Source organism: Cebidichthys violaceus, unplaced genomic scaffold (genome assembly GCF_023349555.1).
Source record: "Cebidichthys violaceus isolate CVI_PGR_0920_01 unplaced genomic scaffold, fCebVio1.0.p SCAF_14, whole genome shotgun sequence".
NCBI classification, from domain to species: domain Eukaryota; kingdom Metazoa; phylum Chordata; class Actinopteri; order Perciformes; family Stichaeidae; genus Cebidichthys; species Cebidichthys violaceus.
The window spans coordinates 14083194-14102171 of record NW_027176307.1 but is presented as its reverse complement, the minus strand read 5'-3'; the positions used below and the strand labels follow the sequence as shown (position 1 = coordinate 14102171).

The following is an 18978-nucleotide window of genomic DNA, read 5'->3' as shown; positions in this document are numbered from 1 at the left end:
ACAAAGCATCCATTGACTGACCATGGACGGGTTATCTGGGAGCTGGACATCTAAAATAGGTTGAATCAAGTGGACAGGAGGTTTCTTTTGTTTTGAAAATCACGTTTTGGGGTCGCAAACATCAAAATCCTTATTTTTCGTCACATAATTCCACGTAGAATTAAAGAGGAGACGCGCAACACATGAGGGAAGTTCTGAGGGTGTTCAAGATGATTTGGTTCACCTCACTTGTCACACAGACGTATGCCTTCTGTTGATTGATCAATTCTAGCTTTGCACAACTATGCAAACACACAACGTTCCAGCCACAAAAGAAGAATATATATGAGCCCCAATGAAAAGAGGAGCTATGGGGGGGTTCAGGGTTTCAAGAGTTCAGAGCAAAGTGACATTCGAGAGACTGCAGGAAACCAGGAAGACACGGACGACCTGCAGGCGACATGTAATATTCATCAGAGACACGCGATCCGACTCTCATCACGGTCACTCGCACGCACGCGCGCACGCACACACACACACACACACACACACACACACACACACACACACACGCGCCCTCCTCCCCCACACTGAGCCTGAACAAAACAGACAGACAGCAGCTGTTATTTGCATTGGACAGATCCATGGTGATGGTTGTTGTCAGTGCGCACACACGCACGTGCACACGCACGCACGCACGCACGCACGCGCACACACACACACACACACACACACACACACACACACACACACACACACACACACACACACACACACACACACACACACACAATACCTGCAACAGGTGGTTTCCAGGCCTCCTGGTCACAAGATTTCTTGTAATTCACAATGAACCAAACAAAAACGTGTGTGTGTGAGACAGTGTGTGTGTGCGGGTTGTTTGGATAAGGTGTGGCGCAGCGCTGTCCCCTGCAGGTGTGCGGACGAGCGGAGACACACCAGCTGCTGTTACACGAGAGGAGAAACCCACCGGGCTCTCAGCGCCGGTAAGTTGCTGCTCTCTCTCTCTCACGAGAGATCTTCACAGCTTTTTAGTTATTATTTAACCTTTTAGTAAGAGTTCAGACCAGATGCGCATTAATGTTTCACATGATGACGTTGGGCTTATAAACTGTGCTTTGTGTCCTTAAAGCTGCCGAGTTGTTTCATCAGTAAACAACCACATCATATCTAAACCATGTTAAATGCCGACTGCGTCATTGATAATTGGGATGTATAATTAGGATGTGTATATATATATATATATATATATATATATATATATATATATATATATATATATATACATATATATATATATATATACCTTAAGAATTTCTTTTGTTCCATCTAAATGCATATACAGGCTACCATAAGAACACATTAACATAAGTATTTGTGCAACTATCATATTCCTATGGTTATATGATGAAGACTGTTTATTATTATTTTACAGTTCACTCTGTCGAGCACAGACGTTTGTTGGGGACTTTTCATTTTCAACACTTTAAGATCAATACATTACCTTATTACCGACCACGTGAAGAACGTCGAAGAAATCAGAATAAAGCAAGGTTGTGTCATAAAGTTTATAACAAAACAAAAATGGCATGAATGTGAAAATCGTTTTATCAAGTCATAAGAATCTAAATGGGCCCTATGTGTGTGTGTGTGTGTGTGTGTGTGAACAACCAACCAATATTTGAATATTTGCAAATGTCTTTTGCTCCATAGAGGCACGATATGAAATACACACAATGAACACACTTGTGCATCATTCTACCCTAATTTGAATGGTTTCCACTTTTGTAGACTCTGATTGTGTCGAATGTATTTTCTGTTAACTCTTATATTTGATGGCCTCTAGACTTGAGTGTCTGTATTTTGGGATGTTTAGACCTTTTATTATAAATTATGTAAACAACAACAAAGCCTTATTGCGTGGTAAGAGTGATGGATTAGTAAAATACATGCAATTAACGATGATGAATAGACGTCTATGGCTTTCAGGAAGGTTGTCATATTATATATGTAATTTGTGACATGTTTCTGCAAACGACTATATATTTCATTTTCAGCTGTTGCTTTATTCGTTGCCAGGAGACAGAGAGGAAGATGAACTGGGGCTTTCTGGAGAACATCCTCAGCGGGGTGAACAAGTACTCCACTGTGATCGGGCGCATCTGGCTCTCCGTGGTCTTCATCTTCAGGATCCTGGTGTACGTGGCGGCGGCCGAGCAGGTGTGGAAGGACGAGCAGAAGGACTTCGTGTGCAACACCCGGCAGCCCGGCTGCGAGAACGCCTGCTTCGACCACTTCTTCCCCATCTCGCAGGTGCGCCTCTGGGCCCTGCAGCTCATCATGGTGTCCACCCCGTCGCTGCTCGTGGCCCTGCACGTGGCCTACAGGGAGCACCGCGAGGCCAAGCACAAGCGCAAGCTGTACAAGGACAAAGGGAGCATCGACGGAGGTCTGTTCTGCACCTACGTCGTCAGCCTGGTCTTCAAGATAACCTTCGAGGCCGGCTCCCTGTTCGCCTTCTACTACCTGTACGGGGGCTTCCAGGTGCCCACGCTGCTCCGCTGCAGCCAGAGTCCCTGTCCCAACACGGAGGACTGCTTCATCGCCAGAGCCACGGAGAAGAAGATCTTCCTCTACATCATGGGCTGCGCCTCCATGCTGTGCATCGCGCTGAACTTGGCCGAGCTCGCGTACATCGTGTGGAAGCACCTGTGGAAGTGTTTCACGCGGCGGTACGTGCCCGTGAGGGAGCAGGCGGCCAGCCGATGCCGGTCGCCCGTTTCCATCGTCGACGGCTTGGCGTCAGCTGAGCCCACAGTAAACACGGAGGACGGCCCCACGCAGCCGACTGAAAACCAGCCCGTCCGGTCCTAGAGGCGCTGGGACGGACCGGGAGCTCATGTTCCTACCTCAGAAAGGGAAAACCACGTGGAAGTGACGAGGACACTGCTGACATCATCTCATCATGTGTGATGATGAAAACAGATTTAATGGAGCAGTTTGGCCTCAACTGAGGAAAGCTACGAGTTATTAGTTAGAACAGACTAATTATAGATATTAATTAACAGACAAAAAACAATATTACACATATTTATTCATCATTTGTTTGTCTTCTGTGGCTCTGGAGGAGCTCCGTCATAATAATCTTAATGATAATCTGGATTTGGAGATTACAAAAACATTGTTTAGGGTGTTTACCAGGCAGGGAAAGGTCAAATCAAAGTTGCATTGTGGGAAATGTAGGATCCAGTGTTTTTGGAAATACTTCTATTTAACGCATCTGGAAGATATTTCTGGGTTTCTATAACTAGTTGTATCTGTCATAAAGCTGATGAACTGGAGTTTCTGCCGGTTATGAATCAAGTCGATAATTATTTGGAGTTATTTGCTAAAACTCTTCGCAAAGTAAAAGTAGTCTTTGATGTCTTGAGAGTAATTCGGACCAGACAAATTAAATGCATCTCCAACTACTGTACAGGAATACAGAGGCCCAGAACGTTAAATATAAAACAGGACACACAGTATATTATAATAAAAACAATAATCCTGATATATTGTGTGTGTGTGTGTGTGTGTGTGGGGGGGGGGCTGCTGCTTTGACCAACTGAGAGCCGACACCCGATCGCATACCCAGCACTGCTCGGCACGTCTGAAATGTGTTTTATCATATACTGTATCTGTATTCATGTGATTTAAATACGTACTCAGCCTTTGTAAGTCGTCACGCGAGACATTTCATACAATCTCGCCGTGAAACCTAAAGTAAACTCACCGAGCGGCCGGTCCTGTAGCGGCGACGCACTCAGCAGAGGCTCCCTGTATTCTGAGAGTCAGTGGCCACAGGTTGAGGTTCTTTAATGGTTTGTTGAGATCATATTTAGCACAGGTTGGTGTGTGTGTGTGTGTGTGTGTGTGTGTGTGTGTGTGTACGATGAATATTTAAATGAGAAGCATCAAAATGATCATAGGTTAGTTATTTGTTAATCCGTCTTTGTGTAGGTGCACTTTTAGAATTAATGTAACATTTTAGAATCATACTATTCAATGACAATTCTACTGCTTGTGATCATGAGAAGTGCAATAATAAATTAATATATATATATATACACACACCGCTAAATATGCTTTTTCTCTCTCAACTACACAATGTCTTTATTGGTAGTCGACCCGAAGACGATGAATAAAAGCCGATCGGTCAGAGGACACGATCGCATTGACTGGAGGTCATTATGAACAGGATGTTGCTCAAAGTTAACGAGGGAAATACAGTACGTCTGCGTAAAAAGTGTCCCCTTCAATTTGCTGGTGAGGATTTAATTCAAAGAAACTCATCCTGTAGTTCAGAGCTGGTGTAACTCTGCAGCGTAGAACCCGTTTATCTTTAATAACTCAAGATCTCCCACAATAAAAAGTTATTCCTAAACCGTGGTGCATGTGACAGAATGATGAAAAACCAAAGTCAAACTGGTTGTAAAAAAAACAAAACAACTGTTGATTTAATAATAAGACTGCTGGTGGCAGCGGGTGACTATATAACCAACACACAATAATCGACATCTGAGAATCACAAACTACACAACGATACGATCCATTTCAAAAGTTCGTCTCTACGTCCCACAGGGATTATTAAGACGGCAAGAAGTCCGCGTCACATCGTTCAATGTTCAGGCAACTTTTTGACCGTCCATAAATAAAAACATGCTATATACTTTTTCATAAAAAAAAAGAAGAAAAAAAAGACAGAAATTGTACAGATAATACAGCATAATCCAAAACAGCGCGTTTGATTTATTTAATAGCTGGATGTGTAAAAACTATTTCACATGTAGGGCACCGGTCTGCAGCAGAGTCTACTCATTCTAGTCCTGAGGTTCTGCTTTACAAATACTAAAATGAGGGATTATTATTATTATTTTTTTTTTTTTTACAATACCACTGTGGGTCGCGTGTCCTGCAGCTGTTTCAACATAAGGTTGGTGACACCCGAAAAGGCCCCGTCTATTATTATTTTGACCTTGCTGAGTGACTTCATGTTCTGCCGGTTGCTGAACCGGACGCACGTGTCTCTGGAGTTCGGACCGGACGTCTTTCTCCACGCTTCCGGGACGCCAACTTTCACCGTCAACGGATGTTCGCATTTGTTTGACTGCTCCAGGAATTTCAGGAAAGACATTTCGAACCCCATCGGTTTGAACGAGGCCAGCGGCGCGTTCTCGTCCTGCATTATTGCCGGGCAGGAGGAGTCGGACTCGTCGTCCCGGCTGTACGCTACCTCCACCTTGGTCGTTCGTGGGATTTTCTTGCGCTTCACAGACTTTCCTACCAGTTTTCGCGGTCGTCCCCGTTTGCGCTTGAGCACCACGGAGCCGTCCGAACTTTCGTCGTTGGATAGTTTGCTTTCGAACACTGTGGCGGGGGACCCCGCCGAGGCCCTCTTGCGTAGGACGGGCTTCGAATACCCATAAGCCCCTCCTTCCAGGCCGGCGTCTGACGTCAACTCGCTGTCCGACAGGTCGGACGTGTTGTCCGATTTGGAGTCGTCGCTTCGGATGGAGCGGCACTTCTGCCTGGGGAACTTTTTGCAGAATATGAAGTGACTCCTTTGCTGTTCCAGGTACTTTTCTGACAGGCCGTGTCCCACGTAATGTCTTAATATGCTCCGCTCGGATTTCAGCACTGAATCGCAGCCTTTAATCATGCATGGGTATTGTAGAGGGAACTTCTTGGTGCACATTGAAGACGCCTCGACTTTAGATTTCAGGGAGGGTTTTCCATATTTAGTCCAGTGGTTGCTCTTCCCCTTGCTCACTCTCTTAGCGTCGCTCGCCTTCTGGAGGATCTTTTTATTGCTCTCTATGTTTTCCTTCCCGTTACTCGTCTTGGTAATTTGGTAATGCAAAGGCTTAGCGTTGGGTTTGATCCCGTCTTCGATTAGCTGATTGTTTAGTTTGGTCTGGTACAGGTCCTGATGCTTCTTCATGAAATGTCTGAGCATGTTGGACTTGGTGGCGTACGTACGGTCACAGCCTTCGATTTCGCACTTGAACGAGTTATTGAATTGTTCCGATTTGGCCAGCTTCATGTCTTTGTGCTGCTCTTTGACGTGTGCTATGTACTTCCAGAAGGCGGTGAAGGAGGCCGTGCAGCCTTGCTGGCTGCAAGCAAACCTGCCGAGCTTGATGCTAGACAGGAGGCTGCCGACCTTCTCCAGGCCGAAACCGTGCAGCTGCAAGTAGTGCTGCAAAAGGTTGGGGACTTCCTGGAAAACTCGGGAGCAGTCTTTGACTTGGCATCTGAACTCTGAGATTTGGGGGAGCTCCGCATCCGGCTCCTCCTCACTGTGGTCCGTCGCGTCATCCTGGTCGTCGCTCTGGTCCTGCTCTTTGTTCACCTCCAGTGCCGACAGAGCAGACTGGTGAATGGCCCTGTAGTGCAGGATCAGATTGTGCTGGATGGTGAAGGCCGCCACGCAACCTTGATGAACGCAGCGGTACGGCCTGTACGGACTCATGGCGCCCCTCGAGTGGGCCTTCTTCTCTTTCGTCTTCTTGGTTACGTCTACGCTCGGCTTCACCTCCGCCTGCTCGTTGACGGCGGGTTGCTTTTCGGGAGTCGGAGGCCCGTCGGCTTGAGCCGCGGCAGACAGAGCCTGGGTGAGGAGCGCTGACATTTTGGGCAAATGGGCGTGAACTTGTTTACCACCCGAGCTTTGATGGGACCACTGTTGCGCTGACTGACCGGCTGACGTGGAGCCGTGGGCCTGCACCGGTGGAGTCGTCGCTCGGTTGTGCGCGGGAGCGGTTTGCAAGGGCTGGATGACCGTGGAGCGATTGTCGTCTTGATATTTGTGATTGGTTATGTCCATGTTGGTGAGGGACACGAACGCCTGCGACGCGTACTCGCGGTTTATCCCGTCTTGGAGTGACGCGGGCGTCGGGGTGTGCGCTGCCGCAGATATAGATTTTTGAAGAGCGGCGGTTGCAGCGGCTTTGGCCTCTCGCCGCTTCAAATCCAGGTCTGCGATTTCCTTAGCCGATAACTTGTGAACGGACTGGTAGTGAGCGCGCAGGTTGGAGTTCCGGGTGAATCTTTTGCTACATTTTTGACACTTGAAAGGAGCGTATTGGCCGTACTTTTTCTTAACCACGTTCACCATCTCTATCGTGTAGTTGTGAGCTTTGGCGAGGTGTTTCCAAAGCGCTTCACTTGATATGGAACTAAATGGGCAGTTCTCACAAGCGAACGGCATGAGGAAGGCCTTTGGAGATGCGGTTTGGCATTGCGTAGGGATGTCGCGTTGCTTCGTGGGAGTGGACGTTTGAGCGGATGTTTCTCTGACTAAATCGAGCCTTTCAAACGCACTTTGAATTTCTGTCATCCACCGTTGCTGGCCGACGGACAACTGACCGGGCTCGAGATCTGCATCATTCGCCGGGACCCGCGTGGGGCTCAGGACCTCCTGCTTTGGGATTAAGGCCTCTCTGAAGCAGGTAAAGCTCTGTGTGTTCAGTAGTCCACAGTGGAGGCCGTGTTCAGAAGCGGCGGTGGAAGGCTCTTCTTTGAGAATGTGAGAGAGAAGCGGGTCAGGGAACTCGCTCTCGGCAAACGCGTCGACGTTGGGCTGCGAATAATGGACCGTACCGAACGAACCGTCCCCTTGCTTCACCTGGACGTTCTCTGTATGCTGTATGACGGAGCTCCCCGGCAAGCGTTCGCCATCTAAATAGGGAACACAAGGGTTTTGGAACAACGGCTGGGCAGCGGGTGTGTTAACAAAAAGATCGGACAAGTTGGATTCAGCCATGATCTGCTTCAGAATGTCATCGTTTGACTCACCGTTGTCATACACCGGCATATGATCTTGCGAATAGTTAGGGGCGGGGTAATCTTTTGCAGCTGCTGAACCGTTTGTTACCGACTGATGGGGCTTCTCCTGATAAACAGCAGGAGGACTGTAAGACGACCGTGGATGAGCGGTGCCAACCGTTTGCTCGGAATTGAGAAGGTCAAGAAAGGAAGCCGGCAAGTCGGTGTTGAGCTCCGACTCGTCGTAGGGTTTACAGCTCACGCGCTTGGACAAATGGCCTCCGAGGGATTTGGGACTATCAAATTGTCTAAAACACCTGCAACAAACGAACTTGCCGTCCCTAAGAATAGCTGGCCATTTGGTCCTTTTGTTCTTTCTGACTGGCTTTAGATGTTCGGGGTTGTTTTCGGAGACCGCCGGGCCCTTTAGAGGTTGGTTGTTAATGTGCGTGACCAGGGAGGGAAAATGAGAGTGCATATTACTTTGCATCGCTTTAGTCGTTTGTGGTTCCCTGGAACCGGAGACTAAACTGCTTTGCATCTGCGATGAATACGGCGGAATGAGGTCTTCTGCTTGTTGAGGCGCTTCCTTAGCACCGTCCATGTACGAGGGAAGAACCGGCTGGGATCCATTTTGCGGCGACCGCGAGGAATCGACTCGCATGTTAGACGGGTAGACTTGGGAAGAGCCACAGTTTTGCATTTGTTCAGCTCCACGAGCCGAGAGCCAATTTGGACTTCCTGAAACTTGGGACTGCGTAGTTATTGGAGTCGCCTCCCTTCCCAGCTGAGCGAGTCCAACGGGATTCAAAATGTTTTCCATCCGGAGCGAAGCATTCTGGTTGTGGGCAGATGAGGAATGGGAATGTAGAGCAGAACAGTTTAACCGTACACCCATGTTAATATAAGGAGGCGATTGGATGACGTTCTGCCTCTGGACTCCGTGAACCGGTACACCGCCGGCCGGCTGGCTCTGAACCGAGGCGGCCGGACCGAGATGTCCCACAGACGACGTGCACGGCGCCGGAGCGTAGGTTATCTTGATTTTAGTCCGAGCGACTTTCCACTGCTCGTAGAAATCCGAGTGAATGGTTTTCATGTGCTTGACCACGCTCCTGTAGGAGCTGTAGTGCCTCGTGCACGTTTCAAACGGGCAGTGGAATCGCTCCCTGTGTCCCGGCGGAGGACCCGAGCTCGCCGAGGACGCCGCAGGGTTCTCCGATCTGTTCCCGGTCAGAGGCTGAGGGGTGACTGTTGGAGGAAGCGGTTGGGACATCGCCGGCTCTACGGAGTTCTGGGACGACGGTAACGTCAACGGGTTGCTACTACACGTCGGCCCTTGTTGCCCTAATAAGTTGCAGTCGGGGTTGTAACCCGTCGACCCGGTGTTACTGGGGAACATTTGCGGCAAGACACCGGTATTACAGCTATGTGACACGTTACCTAAACTAGCTTCAAATGGAGGTACTGGTTGATTCTGCTGGGGCGGTCTCATGTTATCAAAAGAATGAGCACCTGAACCACATCTGGGTCCATTCGGATCGGAGAAGTGGGAATTGGCAGGCCGAATAACAGAATGATTCAAACTCTGCGTCCGACTGGTGATTGAGCAAGGCGTGTTTTCCGGTTCTGGTTTGACTCTGTATTGTCCGAAGGTTTCCACAAGCGGCTGTGAGGATTTCAGTAAGCTCTCGATGGACACCGCCAGCCTTTCGTTGTTTGCATTACCGGCGCTCTCGGGTTTCCAGGTTTCTTGGGAGCTCTCTTGTTTGACGGGGGCGGGACTGGACAGCATTTGTTCGATGAGTGACGGGCCGGGCTGCATGTTTTGAGAGGCGTGTTCAGGCGACGGGCTTTCCTCCTCCTGCGTGGCGTGCCCTTCCTGGTGCAAATCCAGCTGGTGCTGCGAGTGGAAAACCTTTGCGCACTCCACAACTTTACAAGTGAACGTTTTATAATGCTGCGCCTCGTGGTCGTACAGTTTGAAGGCCTCGTTGAAAATCTTGCCGCAATTGGGAAACATGCATCTAGCTCTAAAGACGGAATGCGTTTTCCTGTGTAGAAAGAGTTCAGTGTTGGACAGGAAGCTCGCCTTGCAGTTCAACTGTATACATATGTAAGGCTTCACGCCACAGTGGACCTGCAGGTGATCGTTCAGGTGGGTGACGTTAATAAAGTGCCGGCGGCAGTACTGGCAAACGACCTTCTTGCTCTGCATTTCCAGGAAAGTCTTAGCCTCCTCGTTGTCCCCGTGACCTTTAACGTGCGCGACGAGATTTCGGAAAAACTTGAAGCTCCGTCTGCATTTCCCAACCGGGCACACGTTGTCGTCGCTGTTATCCGTGTTCCACCGGGCCACTTTGGCGGAAACGCTCCGACTCAACCCCCCGTTCTGACCCAAGGAGGCGCCGTTTTCGTGAACTTTGTTTTCCGTCTTGGACTTCAGCGCTGCGATGACGGGCGCCGCCTTTTTGGGATCGGACAATTTCTTGTTCGTCTTCATGGCGGTCAGCCTCTCCTTGCACGACTGCTTGACGTGCGACGTCACATGAGGAAGCAACGTGTCTTTCGAGGTAAAGGACTGAGTGCATATCGGGCAGCTGTACACCCCGCCGCTCAGATGAGTCTGCGCGTGGCGTACGATCCGGTGGCCCAGGAACTCTTTGTCACACAGCACACAGTACTGCATGTACGCCTGCCAGTTCCTGAACCTGGCAGATATGAAACCTTTCTCTCTCAGTTTCTTCATCTCTCTGTTCTTCTGCTTCTTGTCGGTTATGTCGTTTAGTTCGTAGGTGCCGCTGCCGATGTGGTCTGGGATATTCCTGAACCCCTCCTGACCGAGGTGGTCTTCCTCCTCCTCGGGGTCCTCCGTGTCATTCAGCAAGTCAATGGACGACACTATCGAAGCTTCCTCGCCCATCAGCGCCAGGCAGTGGCGCTTCAGTGTTTTCCAGTCCCAGAACTCTGGGTCAAAAGGCCACTGGGTTTTAAAAACCAGCAGGAGCTCGCAGCGTAGAGAGTTGGGAACCGGCATGCTCTCCTCCTCTACTTTCTGATCGGGTTCGTTGTAAAGAGTCTCCACAGCGTAGTAGGAGTCCACCGTGGGCTCCAGGAGGAACTCCGTCAGCTGGCAGGCTCGCTTGACCTCCAGGTCGGTGGGAAGCAAGCAGGAGATGGTTTTACACACCGTGGCCTTGGTGTTTCCATCATTCGATTCCATTCGCAGAGCCCTGATGCACATTTCGATGCACACCGGCAGTCCGACGCTGTCAATCTATGGAGGAAAGAAAAAGAGGAAGCCAATCAACTTTAAGCTGCCAAACACATGGAGCACCTGGGCCCACAAATAATAAAGCAAATTAATCTAAAAACAAAAGAGACCATTATAAAGAAGGGACAGCCGGTGTTGAACTACTAGACCTTTAGACGCGGCACTGTTGTGATGCATGTCATACTATCTAAAATCCAACATGGGGCAGCATTATGCCAGGTTTATTTTGGCTCACTGTAATAAAGCAAAGCCAGTGGAACGAGTGTCGTCTCAACAGCTGTGTTGCAAGGTCTCTGTATAAAGAGGAGGATTTATCTAAGAGAAAGAGAAACGATACTCTCCTCTCTTAACTTTAATACTTAATCTACAACGCTGTTCATTTATACATAGTGACACGTGATAAGTAGAGGGCTTTAAAAAAAGACTGATCGTCCAACTTTCATCTACAGGCTCAGAATGTTGCAAATACTTCTCTCATTGCCAGAATATGACTAAACACACTTCTACTTGTCTTTTCAACGCCGTCAGCGTTTTTTTAGGTTTGTTGCTTACGACAGATGTAAGCAAACACAGCAGCGTGTAAAAAAAACCAAAACATGCCAAACACGTTATTTTGGCGAGTACTGGCTTGAAACGTGATGATCAAACAAACGGGACGGTTAAAAAAAAAAAGTCGATTGTGATGCATGAGAGGTTAGAGGATTTTCTACTCGTGTCCAGAAGAATCCATTGAACATGAATTAAAGCCACAGAAACGCCCTTTCAAGCTCCCAAGCAGTGAGTTTTGATGCTAAAAACATTTGCTTTAAACTGAAAAGCATGAGAAAGACTATGTTGAACAATAACATGTAGCAAGTTGAGAATTAAAAGGCGATGATAACTTTGTTCTTCACAGTTTGATGACAGCTGACGGGTTACTGACCTCTGATTGGATGACTTTGATGAGGAACAGGATGTGGTACACGGTTTTAGAAAGTAACGACATCCGGCGACATCGCTCGAGGAAAGCTTGCTCCGACGGCTCCAACCTCTTCAACAGCTTGCTCCAGAACAGGGTGAGCTCCCTGGGTTGAAGAAACGGAATTCATTGGTCATTCACTTGTCCGCGTTGTCACAGCATCTATTAAAATCAATCTATTCACGCTCATACTGACCATCGGCCTTTAAATACTCCCACACAAGACGCAGTGACAGAAGAGCCGTGTCAGCCAAGGACAAGTGGGCATTAACGACACCGCATACTGATTATGGGCAAGTGATGAAATACGTGCTGAATGAACATATGCGGAACATTATCTGCATTCAGCTTTGGTCGTTTCCTTTCACTCACATATTCCTCAAAAAGCAAGATTAGTTGAGCTAAGTGGGATAAAAAAACGGAGCCTAAAATGTAGATTCTGGGACTACTAGAGTATTTGGCTTTGCAGTACCGAGGATGAGTCCTCTCCTCCTCGTCTTTGTCACGTCTTACCAGGCGCAGTACGTGTCTCCTTGGAGAAGCTGCCGGGTCAGGAAGGCCGAGCACAAGCTGAGCGCCGCCCTCTCGTCTCCGTCCGACTCCAGGTTGCAGATCATCTCCAACGCGTCGCGGCAATCCTCCTTGGAAAGCTGCACAGATGGGTGACATGCGCACAGTCAGCGGGTTTGACTTCGTCGACTGATATTCATAAAGTAATAGGAGGCACCGGACGTGTGGCGTCTCTCAAATTGCTTTTTAAGTGTAGTCTGCCATCTTGTGGCAGAGAAACGCGTTACAGGAAAGTGCTGCATGTTTATCAGAAGTAATTTAACAGTAGAACATCGTCACATAACATGGCAACGGCTGCCTGACTCAACTGATACAATGCAAAGCTCCATTAGCTCCATTACCAAGCTCTTTCTTGCGAGTCAGCTGAACTCACCTCGTCCATCAGCTGGTCCTGATCCGAGGTAGCGCAGAGGCAGACGAGGTACATCTGCTTGAAGAGTCCCTTCCCCTGGAAGGCGCGACACTCGGAGCACACCTTGGCCAGCAGAGCGGCCTTCGCCTGCTGATCCTCCTTCATCAGCTGTCTCACTCTCATTTCACACAGCACCAGGCCCTCCTGCACCAGGAACTCCTCAACTGAAGGACAAAAAACACAGTGGCAAACATTGATAATTTAAAAACTCGATTTAAACTGTATTAAAGAGAACTCTTCAGAACCAGCGCAGGAGCTCACCGTGTTCAGTCTGCAGGTCCTCCTCAGACAGAAGGCCTCGCAGGACTCGGTTGGTCCAAACGCCGTCACACTGGCCCAGAGCAGAGAGCTGGGACAGCTGGCTGATTCTGTTCTCCTGCAGCGCTCTGTAAGCAAACTGAACACCAGAGGAAAAACGGCATGACTTCAGCATAAAAAAAAGGTACCTAAAGTTCATTTAGTCAAAAGGTTTATGTAAAGGTAATTTAGTTAAGGTCCTATTTCCTGATATGAATTGGAAGATTAAACAGGGATTAATGCAGCTAGTGGAGATATTTCAACCCTTAAGTTCGTTTAAGGACAAGAGCAGCGCGTACACATCGTCACACCTGTTCTTACATAAACAAAGGAAGTGTTTCGTCATGGGGGTGGAACACTTTGGTTTCAGTTCTGAAATGACATGTGTACATTTGAAATACATCCTCAGCTTTTACCTGCACACATGACTTGAACTCCTTCCATAAGCCATCGGGAACCTCCGTCTTCAGGGAGAGCAAAAGCTCCACAAAACTCCTGCAGGACGATCGACAAAAACACACACTATTGACCCGTGTCTGCACTTTAAACACGACACTCTGATAGGACAAAAGAAGACAGAATTTAGCTTTTGAAACAGAGTTGCATTAAGCATGATGATGATTGCGGAGGGGGGTTGAACTCCTACATCTCATCTGCGGTTAATCCCGTCATTAGGGGTACTCACAGTGAGAGCCTCTCAACCACAAGAGGAACGTTCTCGCACTGCAGTGAGAGGTATGGAGATGCCTGGGCGTAGCTCAGCAGAGCAACTATGTACACTTCAACCAGCGCCAAGGGCTCTTCTTCTATCCTCCAGCGGCCCGCATACTCCAGCAGCGTCTGCAGAGAGAGAGAGAGAGAGAGAGAGAGAGAGAGAGAGAGAGAGAGAGAGAGAGAGAGAGAGAGAGAGAGAGAGAACCACGGTCACTCACCTAGTAGACAGCGGTAATGATGGGAATATCGGACTTTTTACACGGTGGATAACTTGCGGTAGTCATGCTGCTAAACGAGTCTGGATGAGGAAGTGACCCGGGAGACGGTCTTAGCCAACTTCATCCTCGCCGCAGTGAAGCGCGTATTCCAGAAAAACGACGTAATCACGGCCGACATGTGACGCGCGTAGGTCCCGCAAGTGGTATGATATGCTTATTATACATATTATAAACAAAAACATTTCAAAAACAAAAAAAAATATTTTTTTTTGTTGCGTTTTGTGATATTTTGGTTAGACACATTATGTAACGCTGATTAGAGTGTAATATGTGCGGTATTAGTTATAAATGTACGTTGGTACAGGGAGGGTGATGAGAAGCTGTGCATGGAGGGACTTAGGACCCAGGGGAATGCAGGCGAAGGAAACAAGAAGAGATGGAAGACATGCCACACAAACAGCTGTTCACCACTGCTGCCAGCCGGTTCTTGTGTTAAAAATGTCCGCTTCATAATTAAACATGCGATAATTAGTTAATGAGGGAAAAAAAATACAGTGATATACCGTGAAACCGCCAAAATCGTACAAAACACCGTGATACACATTTATGGTCATACCGCCCAGCACTACTGTATAGTATTAAATACTTGTAATATAAATATGCACTCCTTTATAATATATTCGGATGAGAAAAACACCTGCTTCATCTTCCAGCTTTAAAGCATCACAGACCTTATGAACACGCTGACCTTGGTCAGAAAAGCCAGTGCAGTTTTGTCCGGCTGGATATTTGCAGGAAGGCAAGCGAGGCAGGAGAAGCTCCGTTTACAGAGCACGCTCTCTGCCTCTCACATGTCTGAACTTCTTCCTACACACTCATGATGCTCCACCCACAGCATCTCACTCTGGGCTCTTTAGCGCCCAAGAGAGACCCAACATACGAGAACACACCTCAAGAAGTCCATTTACAAAAGCAAGCCACGGCAAAGTACAGTGCCTTTCAGAAGGTACTGTGAGGAAAAAATGCAGTTGCGGCATGACGTTTAAAAAAAAACTACCATTGAGCGTGATATGGTTATTATTGTTTTGTACCGAAGACGTTGAAGATGTGTTTGATTCAAATATCTTCATCCCATAAAAACAAAAACACACTAAGGGAACATATGACGACTGTAAACTTAGACGGGGAAAAAGTGGGTTAAACAACAGGATAATCGTGGGGAGCAGCCAGGAGAAGTCCTGGAAGTAAAGTTCAGTTGTGCACAAGGACCTTCTCCTCTCAGATGCATAATGACCTAGCAGGGGTATCGGGGCTTTTCCCCTCAACACCAGCGGTAGTTTTGGATTTAGTTGAAAGAAAGCACCCCCTGATTAGAAGGCGCGCTTAAGCCGCTCCTCTAAACACGCCCCCTTTAACACTGGTGGGAAAGAAAGGGCTTCAGTGCTCTCAGTGCTTTGTTTATCATGATTCTGCTGAGACTTACTTACATAGACCGGTCTGCCTTTTTTGGCCAAATGTTCCACGAAACTGTCAAGTTGGACAACAGACAGCTGCTTATGTTTGAATATTAACATATTCTAACACCTAATTATCTAAGAGGCTACCCATGAATAAACACTGACTGATCGCGGTCGCTTCGAGATCACAAACGGCCCATCGTCTCACCAGGGAGCCCGACGAAGATATGAACGCATTCACTGGCAAACGCCTCTACTCAAACAACGGCGTGCTTCTCAAACCGTGCGAACGCGTTTGTTGCGAAACATTTCACGCCAATAACTTCCATTTAACTTCATCATCTTATCTTTATTATCAAAACATATCCATGACGTTTACTGCTCTTATGGAGCACAGGCGCGCGCGCACACACACACACACACACACACACACACACACACACACAAACACACACACACACACACACACACACACACACTAGAGATTATCTTAGTTCTGTCAGTTTAAATTGCATTAATAAAAGTCAGCTGATCTTTTCTTATCAATTTCATCCGTCACATTCTCCCAGTTACACTTTTATTGACATAACAACAATACCTTAAGGTCATCAACTTAACTTAACCCCCGGGGCTGAAACTAAGTCCTCGAAAAAAAAAGCCAAATAAAAAGTGGACAAGGAGCCGAGAGATGACTTCAAGCCCACTTCCCTTTGACTAAAGCCTCGATAAACATGACGGCTGCAGTAGCTTGGAAACCATCTGTATGGCATGGGTCACTGAACTTGATGGATTCACTGTTCATCTGACCACAAACGAGACAAGAATCCCCCCCCCCCCCCGGTCCCTCAGCCTCACTACCTGCTGCTTGGAGAGACTACTTAACCGGGAGTGGAGCGGAGGTAAGCCTCAGAGAAGCACAGCTGAGGCTGCAGCGACTGAGGTCCAGCCCTCCTCCCGGAACACAGGTCTCCCAGCAGGTAGGGAGCAGAGACCCGGTGCTGCTGCTGACGCTCTTATGTTCTGTCACCAGCGTAACGCTAGCATGAAAACACGGTGGGGTTAGCAAGCTAATGTCAGCTAGCCAACGACCCAGCAGCTAGAGGAAAGCACATCGCTGGTCATTAACAAGGATTCACCAGATGTTGTGATGTGCTTTAGAGACTGGTCTTGCAAAATTAGGGCCGTTAAAAAACACTAGATGTCGTTTTTCAACCACATTCAATCAATTGGATAGAAACGTTAATAATAACGCCAGCATTGGTGTGCGTCATCAAAGTACAGTCACATCATTTAGTTTATAGCTTTAAGAATGAGTTGGTCGCGCCTTTGGGAAACTCATATTAAAGTGTCAAAATATAAAAATGTGTTTTATTTTGTGAATGATAAACTCCGTTTAGAGAATCCCATGCATAAATACTACTACTACCACCATCACTATTACATATAATAATAATAGTAATAATAATAATAATAATAATAATGAAACTAGATGCAACAACACGTGCACATGAATGAACTTTTATGCAAAAATACATTTTCCGTCCGACCGATTCTCGCCAACAAGAGACTTTGTGAATACGTGTCTTAATAATTATGTTTTTTTCTTTCACTATTGTGTCTCACTTCATACTCTTGTTTCCGGAGAAAAGAGGACAATTTTCTTCCTGCAAATCCGCTAACCAAGAAATAGGAATGGAGATGCTTTGGTGCAGATCCGCCCTCCACACACACACACACACACACACACACACACACACACACACACACACACACACACACACACACACACACACACACTCATAATGCTCTCAACACGCTAATCACATCTCTTTAACAGCTGCATTGTGCAGATAGATATGGCTTACTGATAGGGCACCGTGCAGGTCTCGAGGGTTGCCTGGCAGTATATATATATATATATATATATATTATATATAAATAAAGGATCTATTGTATTAGGGTGCAAGTTCGGGTCAAAAATCGGCGAGTCTCTTCTGCAAAGCGTGCGTTTTATTTGGCACGTACACCCAGCAAAATGCATCGCGGGAGAAAAACTCAAATCCGTGCTGTTATGCTGTAAAATCTCAACATATTCGGTATTTTTTTTATGCAAAGAAGTCAACTTTATAATGACATTGTTGTTGACTGCAAAATGCATGGTACTGGCTACTACAAAACCTGTCAAATACAAGACCAATTCGATCTGCTAATGGACAATCAGGGAAATTATACTCGCGTGCACGCGCATGTAGCCAAACATACCGTGGCTAAGAGCTAATGTTGGCTAGCCGCAGGTCGCACAGTTATGGCTGATTACTGGGAATAATTAATAGACCCAAACCTTGGAGACATACATGTACTCGTCTGCTGGAACCAGTCGATGACATATAACTATAAATATCTCTGTCATGGACTTTTAACATCAGTTACATTGCGCTTAACTAACGTTACACCTCCTGCAGACACAGCTGTAAGTTAGCGTGTGCTATTAGCTAGCTGAGCTAGCGATGTCAGCGGACGGACTTATATCATATTTCTTCTGCTTGACCGATTATTCCAAGGTTTGACAACTGCACGTAGTTTAACTCTGTAACGTCAACCGTTGCATCGAATTGTTAAACCAAACAGCTCACTGGGTTATCCGGTAGACTAGACGTAACGTTATGTTAACCGTTAACGTGAATGCTAGCTATGCTATCTTGTTAGCTACCGTTAAATATCAACTCACCCTGCAGAACTCTTGGCAGTACTCGGAGGAGGATTGTGTTGCAGAGTCTCCGCTGTCTTTGACCACCACTTCTTGTAGCTCCCGCAGCCGTTGTCTGAGTTCCCCGATCGTTTCACTGACACCGTTCTCAGGACTACGGTCCTGCTCGGCCTCCTCGTCCGCCATCTTCACACCCAGCTCCAGCGCGTACCACCACAGCGTAGCTACGTTCCGCAGTACGTGACGATGTGTACGTATGACGTAGTGACTGCAGTAGGTCACTTCCGGATTAGTTTATAATACTGAAGAATGACTTGAATGTACTTATTCCCTTATTCTTTTCCCCTGCATATATATATATATATATATATATATATATATATATATATATATATATATATATATATATATATATATATATATATATATATATATATATATATATTAAGCACAGAGTTCAGGGAGCTATAACTGTTTACAAATAAATTCAATATTTCTTTTGTTTATATTATATATATAATAATAATAATAATATATAATAATAAAAAAATATAAAATTACTTGG

The 18978-nt window shown here is 46.9% G+C and overlaps 2 protein-coding genes across 3 annotated transcripts; one reads left to right on the top strand and one right to left on the bottom strand.

The window, feature by feature from the left end:
* Window positions 1–905: 905 nt before the first annotated feature.
* gjb7 (gap junction protein beta 7) lies at window positions 906–3552 on the top strand. 2 transcript variants are annotated; one of them, XM_068709016.1, is made up of 2 exons: window positions 906–986; window positions 2080–3552. In XM_068709016.1, exon 2 carries the CDS (start codon window positions 2095–2097, stop codon window positions 2872–2874), a length of 780 nt encoding a protein of 259 aa, XP_068565117.1. In that variant the 5' UTR covers window positions 906–986; window positions 2080–2094; the 3' UTR covers window positions 2875–3552. The 2 variants fall into 2 exon arrangements, with proteins under 2 accessions (XP_068565117.1, XP_068565118.1); XM_068709017.1 differs by having other exon boundaries at window positions 935–986; window positions 2058–3552.
* Window positions 3553–4465: 913 nt separating this feature from the next.
* znf292b (zinc finger protein 292b) lies at window positions 4466–18649 on the bottom strand. Its single transcript, XM_068709014.1, has 8 exons — window positions 18435–18649; window positions 14003–14157; window positions 13734–13812; window positions 13282–13417; window positions 12982–13184; window positions 12552–12688; window positions 12003–12144; window positions 4466–11083 (listed from the first exon to the last, which is right to left on the bottom strand). The coding sequence occupies exons 1-8, from the start codon at window positions 18597–18599 to the stop codon at window positions 4925–4927; spliced, it is 7176 nt and encodes a 2391-aa protein (XP_068565115.1). The 5' UTR covers window positions 18600–18649; the 3' UTR covers window positions 4466–4924.
* Between the last annotated feature and the right edge of the window lie 329 nt (window positions 18650–18978).

Coding starts and splice junctions, on each gene's coding strand:
- gjb7 (XM_068709016.1), top strand. CDS start 2,095: ATGAACTGGGGCTTTCTGGAGAACATCCTCAGCGGGGTGAACAAGTAC.
- znf292b (XM_068709014.1), bottom strand. CDS start 18,599: ATGGCGGACGAGGAGGCCGAGCAGGACCGTAGTCCTGAGAACGGTGTC. Junction 12,689..12,981: donor AGGACCAGCTGATGGACGAG/GTGAGTTCAGCT, acceptor CCATCTGTGCAG/CTTTCCAAGGAGGATTGCCG. Junction 12,145..12,551: donor GGAGACACGTACTGCGCCTG/GTAAGACGTGAC, acceptor TCTTCAACCCAG/GGAGCTCACCCTGTTCTGGA.